Here is a 6,973-nt window from a genome sequence, read left to right as displayed (position 1 = left end):
AAGCCTCAGTGCACAGCCCAGTACCAACTCATGCTGTATGAGAACAAAGACGTTGGTTCTCACAAACACACACTCCACATTCAAACTATAACACTTGCACATGAGCTGAAGGACATGCTGTGGTTTTTATTTAAAAAAATAATAAATTTCAAAAGAAAAAACCCTGATAAAAAATTCTAACAGGTGAAGAAAGGGCCTGAGGTTAGAGTGTGTTTAGGTGTTGAACGTGCGTGTGTGTGTGTGTGCGCGCGTACGTTTGTGCATATGTGTATGCATGCATATGTTTGTGTAAGTGTATGTGCATGTGTTTGTGTTTGTGTGTATGTATGTATATATCTGTGTAGGTGAGCGTGCACTTTGTGTGTATGTGCTTGTGTGTTTGTGTGTGTGAGTGTGTGTGTGTACGTGTGTGTGTGTGTGTGTTTGTGTGTATGTATGTATATGTGTGTGTAGGAGAGCGTGCATGCATGTGTGTGTGTGTGTGTGTGTTTGTGTGTGTGTGTCTGTGTCTGTGTTTCTGTGGGGTGGGAGGTTTGACTGCTGAGAAACTCAAAGACTGTGTAGAAAGAGGGCGGTCCCAGGAGGGGTATGGCCTGGTGTGTAAAATCACCCCACAGCTAACAGGCCACTCTCCCTTTCACTGGTTCCTGGAGTGGGCAGTGTTGTCTCTCATTCAGCCCTCCTCTTAAACACACACATCACTGAGCATCTGAGCCTCAAAACACCACGAAAAACACAAATGCCCACCCCTGCAATGACAGCACACCACATGCTTTAATTTGAACACACCATTGGGTCATTCTATTCTGTATGGTATCTGAACTTTTTATTATTAGAATCTAAGCAGTTATTCACTTGTTGCAATAATGTTTTGGCAGTATTGCCACTGACTGTTATAGCACAAAGAGGCTGATTGGTCTGTTTGATTGCCATCATTGCTACAGTACTCCTATGGAAACAGTGTATGACTCCTGGCCAGCTGCCAGCATTTTTAATTTGAGACACAATGGGGTTTCTGTTTCTATCTGTGACTGGCATCTGCATAATGAAATGCCTCAGCTTGAGTTAATTGACACTTAACTTCAGAATTATTCAAATGTGGTCTTTTGCTTCTGGTCTTGAAGATAAATCTGAAAGTGTGTTTTTGTAGGTCTCATTTTTTCTGTTCCCAATCTGAATGCTGTTGTGGTAGTGGTAGGGATAGTGGTAAGAAGCAGGTCTTTTGACCCAATTCACAGATGGCACACTGTGCTGTGGTGCTCTTCAGTCAATTAAATCAAATTCTCTGTGTAAATGAGTGTACACTCATAAAACACATAATTGTAATTGCTGTGAGTTGTCATTGAAAATGGCTTTGGCAAAATGTGACAACAGATCAGCATAAGTCGATGTTTTAAACAATGCAGTTAATCATTAGAGGGATTTATTATCTGTGGACTTTATTTAGGGCTATGTAATTTACACTCACAAAGCTACACACTTAAAAGTGTGTTGCATAAGACTTCATTTTCTGGTATTTTTTAATGTAATAGGTTCAGTGTAAAGACATATTCAAGATCTATTCTGTGCAAAATCTGAATGATTTACCACCCTAAATCAGACGGAAAGAGGGTCTTGCTTAGGCTCCAGCCTGCTTTGCTCCCTGACCTTTGCCCTCTGACCCTTCACAACATGAATGTGGTAAATGATGCTTAAGTCACAGAGAAAACACCCTCAGCAATGAGCTGCAAACTATAAGTATGATAACCAAGGCTCTTTGTGCATTTGAATTCCACTGAGGCTTTTCAAAGTTTTCAGAAGTGTTCACCTTCAATTTTTGCTAATCAAAAAAGATGAAGGTTGCCATGTTCTGATGTTGACGTTTTCATGGTTTGCATTTTTTTTGTCATTTCCCTTGTGCTTACGTGACATTAAATGAAAAATGCATTAAGTTCACAATTCTACCAATAGTGTTTTCAAGCAGCTTTTCCTTGTCCTTACAACAATGTGTACTGTCCACCCACACTGGCAGATTCACTGAATGGGAAAGTATGTTTGACCAAGATGACTACCATTAGGTTGAATTTTGCCTGGAAATAATTTGTTTTGTGCTTATCCTGAAACCATATTAATTTGTTACATATAATACTAATATGTCTGCCCTTGAGACAGCGGATAAATCTCTTGGTGGTTCTCAGGACAACAGTGCATTATGGTAACCTATGTGTTCCTGGGGTGAGTCTGGGGGCGCAGTTTAGAGAGGTACTGTATGTTTTAGAAAACTGTAATTGCTGGCTCACATTACATTGACACATTCTGTTTTTCTGCTGTTTGCTTTAAATGCATTTTTGAACTCAGGGTCACAATACATTACAGTCAGTTAATGACGCATTTCCAGTGGTGACTTTAGTAGTTTTGACTCTTTCATAATATCATAGACCTCATACAGTGACAATATTGCATGAATTTTTGAATCCAAAAGAAAACTGTCTTTGAGGTTGTATTCCCCTCTCTGAATAATCTTTCTCTCTAGCTGTTCTTCCACAATCACGGTTACTACCAGTTTTCGCTGGTACTGTTTTCGCTCAGGATCTCCAGCACTCTCTGTGTTCTTCCCATTCTGCATATGTCAGTTAAATGATTTGCATAACGTTGTATTTCTAAAGAGCTGTTCATTTTTCTTTTGTCTCAATGTTTCTTTTTAAGTTAAAATGGTGTCCTAGTTGTGTCAAAGTGATTGTAATTAATCATTATCTTTAAAAATTTTGCATGCTCGATGTTCAATGGCATTCAGTTTGTATGAACTGAATTCAGTTTGTCTCAATGAGTCCTCCCGCTCTGGTATTGGGTTTTCCTAACACTAATGATCCAGTCTGTCTGTGGATGATGAAGAAACCAATTCAGACAGAATTCAGGATGTCTGTTCAAATGCACTTTAAACTGAAAAAGCCAAGGCTGCCAGTGTGACTTACAGATGATATTCCTTGCTCTTCAGACAGTATGAGTTTAGGAGTCTCTAAAATAAATGAATGTGCTTCATTTCTCAAAGGACAAAAGCATTGTGGTTGTGTTGAATCTTGGCCAAAGTTTCTCCATTTAACAAATGTTGATGACAAGTGTGGAAGGGCCCTCTTGATGGCAACTGGACCCCTTTGTGTTCCCTTTGGTACAATATGTACTCATTCAGGAGCCCAACACGCAGATACAGCAGTAATTTAATGTTTATTCATACATTAATGCACATCTAAAGAAAATACAGGTCAGGTTAGGTTCCATAATTATATCTGACAAGTTACAACTTAAACATTCAAAGTAAAATGTAATCTGTTTAATAATAAATTGGGCAAAAATTACAGCTGGTTGCCTGCATTGTTACCTTGTGTCTGTGGCTGATTCTTCCTCTTTATACACACCGCAAGTAAGTGTGCACATGTTCGTCAGCTCAACCATCAAAGAATTTAACAAAGAAAGAGCAGACAGAATGCCAGCCTTCAGCACAGTAGTTCTCAAGCGGCTCCATCGCTTGGCTCCCGTCATTTACCTCCCCAAGCCTGTCCCTCTCCTCAGCCAATGACACTTTCTCCTTCTCTCTCGGCCCAGGATCTGCCAGCGGCTTCATCTCCAACCTCTCTTTGCCCCTGTCTTCCACAGCACTCTCCTCCAGCGTTAGATGGGCCTCAACAGGGGCTTTCTTGCAGGTGCGTGTCTTCAGCACCTTCTCCCCCTCGCATGCGTTCCTCTTCTTCTTCAGCTTCCCCACCACCTGCTTCCAGTACTGGCTGGACTTGGCACTATAGCTGGGGCACAGGTCTGGCTGCCCCATGTAGCGGCACTGGTAGGATTCCTCCCCGTGGCTGCAGATGACTAGGAGCGTGACCTCACCCTCCCCCGATGTCTCCCAGGTGCACCTGTGGTTGTCTTTGCTGATGAGCTCCCCTGAGCTGGGCACAGGCTTGCTCTTGTCCATCTTGGTCGGCTGCTGGTTGTTTCCACTCTCCTTGTTGCCCTCGGCCCCCTGCAGCCCAGAGAGGCAGAGGAGCAGCAACAAGGCACACCTGAGCCTCATGGCAGAGATCAGCTTCATATGGCTGTTCATATGTGTTATTCAAGGACCACGCATCAGCAATAGGACCTGCAGGAATCAAACATGGACTCTCCAAATGCAAGACACCTGGGAAAGAGAGGGAAAATACATCAAATACAAATGCTTTTAGTTTTACACTTAAACATACACATTGCAAGCGTGCATTAAGATGTTTTTTTAATGGAAGCAAGGATTATTCTGTGTAAAATAAATATATGGTAATTCATCCAATTTAAAGAAAATGTCAGATTTGAATTTAAAAAATTGTGAAATTAAATTTTTCTTCTGCACAATACTGCATAGCTCCTTTTAATGTTGAGGTAATGCAATGATAATCCTTGCTTCCTCTTTACCTTTACGATTTAAAGTCAGAACTTCAAAAGTTTAAAAGTGATTCACCATTTTAAATTTTAAAATAAAACCAGTGTTCACGTATCTAACAGGTTGTGTTAGGAGCTGGGCTGGAGAAATTTATAAAGGTTTAAAACTCACAGTTGCTTCCACAACAAAGCTCCTGCTAAGAGAGCCCAGCTTACACACTGAGTGTGTGTCGGAACAAAGACAATGCGGATTCCTAAAAACAAATGCAATCAAGCCATTCACAAGCAGATTTCTTCCCTCTAAGAGTTTTAGTAAAGTCACGCAGTGGCCTGGAGCTGCTGTTACAGGGTTTTCCTCCCTACTCCAGAGCAGTACTCACCATGTGGAGAGCCGTTTCTGTGTTGCTCAGTGAAGGCGTAGGAGACGGCTGGATAAGAAGGGGACACAGAATGAGCAGTGTGGTGTCCATGGGGGCTGCCCAGCCCCCCAAGGCCCCTCCCAGATTCCCCACAAACCAACACAGCCATATCTGAGAGGCATCACAAATGGAAGCACTTCCCACATTTTCTCCAGCCTTCATGGCATGCTAAGAAGCCATTTCAAAGCATTTAGTATGAGCCTCTTAAATTAAATGTCTTAAATTTTTCCTGTGAACCTTTAAGAACCTTTAACCTCATTTTAAGAAACAATGTGCACATAAAAGCAGTATATTATTAAGTAAATGAAAAAATGAATAAATAAATGTAAGATGTTGAAAAGAAGTCTAGTGAAGAACATTGCAGTTCCAGACACAATCTGTGGGGAGCAGCTTGGCCATTTGGAGGGACTCTGGAGTATGCACAATGGAGCTGCCACCTACTTTGTCACAAGTCAGCTGTAACTAAATGTAGGTCCTACCTGACTGCCTGGCAGGGGGCTGAAGTTGCTGGGAAAGGATTACAGAACACATCACTGCCAGCAAAGCACTGTATATCTCTCCATCCCAGCTGGCACACAGGAGTGTGCTTGTTGGCCCTGTAAGAAACAATCAGAATTGTAAGAATCCTCCCACAGCTCCAAATCACTTTTTAACCCTCTTATGCCTGGCTGGCTCATGCCAGAAGGAACCTCTGTGGAGATCAGCATTGGTATAGAATGTCGCTTTGGATAAAAGCACCTGGCAAATTAATAAATGTAAATGTAATGTAGAATTAATGAGAATACACTCATCTTATGGCAATAACTGAAGCACCTAGCACATAAAACACTTTATATTTCAACGTATGCAGTTGGGCTGTTCCTGGATGCCACTCAAATGGCAGGAACAAAAAAGATTCTACAGATGAAAGCCAGGGTGAGTCTTGAACTGAAGTCTGGGCCCAGATTCATCCTGAAGAGAACTACTCAGAGAGAACTACACCTCTGAGTCCTAATGAAAGCTCTTTTAGGAGTAAAAAAAGTTCTACCTGAGAGTAGGCATTGAGAGTTGTTTATCAAGCTTCCTATCCCTACTGTAAGCTGGGAGAGAGACCATTTCCTATGGATATATCTCAGTAGATTTTTGATTTTATCTTTCACAGTTCATCCCATATGTTGAGAAAATGTCCAATAAATGCAATCGTTGAAAATAGCAGTGTTGTCATAGAGCTTAAATTTGTTAGTGTAACCGGCAGAATGGAATGACCATTGCAGCCACCGTAGTGCTTGTTTGCGGTCATGCCCCCTTCTATGCTGCTGCGGAAGTTAGCCGTGCAAACAATTAACGTTTCACACAAGGCAGGTATGTATATAGGCCAGGTAAGATGCACGGAGCTGAACTGCTCCTTTGCATACCTTTTGTTTCCGTGTGCCGTAGTATTCGTGATCTGAGGTAGGTTCCTGACTTGATTGTGTTTGTCGATTGTGTGGTGTGGGCAAGCTCCCATTACTTCCACGCCAACCAATATCCTGCGCTCAACAGGTGGTTGCTGGCATCCTTGTTCCCTGCTGGGTTGGAAGAGTTTGCGGTGGCTGTTTCTCCTTTTCCCACCCCGGTCCATTGCCTCCCTACATAGGAGCAGCCAAGTCCATTGGGCAGTGTGGTGACCTCACCACTCCCCGCCGTTTTCTGCTAATGCGCCGCAAGGAAGCTACATCAAATGCAAAAATGAACAATCTCCAAAAATTAATACAAAATATTCTTCAAAGTCTGATGCAAAAGGTTTATTGTACATGGTTCAAAATCACGTACAGTAAACCGGGCTGGTCCGCGCGGAGCAGTAGCATCATCAGTCATAACCTCAAGCAGTCCCCCAAAGCAGTCAGGCAAGCAGTCCGGCAAGCAGCCCCCCCAAGCAATCCGGCAAGCAGCCCCCCCAAGCAGTCAGCCCAATCCCCAAATGCATCTCCCTTTTTATGCTTATTACCTTAGCCCCTCCTGGAGCTTAGACTCAGACCCCCTCCTTCAGTTTCATAACACACATTCTGTACACTATTTTTCCAAGATCACACCTGTCTAATTAAAAATAATTACCTCGCCTTGGCTGTACACTATTATCTCCAAGACTGCGCATATCTAATCTATAAAAAATAACTCTCCTTTCTTGACCTGCTCTGCCTTAGCTATACTCC

General features: G+C 42.4%; 1 protein-coding gene across 1 annotated transcript; it reads right to left on the bottom strand.

The window, feature by feature from the left end:
- Positions 1 to 3,244: 3,244 nt before the first annotated feature.
- Positions 3,245 to 6,513, bottom strand: fgfbp3 (fibroblast growth factor binding protein 3). The gene is made up of 4 exons (XM_036525629.1): positions 6,197 to 6,513; positions 5,282 to 5,398; positions 4,764 to 4,811; positions 3,245 to 4,150 (listed from the first exon to the last, which is right to left on the bottom strand). The coding sequence occupies exon 4, from the start codon at positions 4,073 to 4,075 to the stop codon at positions 3,422 to 3,424; it is 654 nt and encodes a 217-aa protein (XP_036381522.1). The 5' UTR covers positions 4,076 to 4,150; positions 4,764 to 4,811; positions 5,282 to 5,398; positions 6,197 to 6,513; the 3' UTR covers positions 3,245 to 3,421.
- Between the last annotated feature and the right edge of the window lie 460 nt (positions 6,514 to 6,973).

Source organism: Megalops cyprinoides, chromosome 3 (assembly GCF_013368585.1).
Source record: "Megalops cyprinoides isolate fMegCyp1 chromosome 3, fMegCyp1.pri, whole genome shotgun sequence".
Lineage (NCBI taxonomy): Eukaryota > Metazoa > Chordata > Actinopteri > Elopiformes > Megalopidae > Megalops > Megalops cyprinoides.
Note: the sequence above shows the minus strand (reverse complement) of the source record. Positions and strands in the feature narration are given on the sequence as shown.

Excerpts from the sequence above, each read along its gene's own strand:
- fgfbp3 (XM_036525629.1), bottom strand. The coding sequence starts at position 4,075 with ATGAACAGCCATATGAAGCTGATCTCTGCCATGAGGCTCAGGTGTGCC.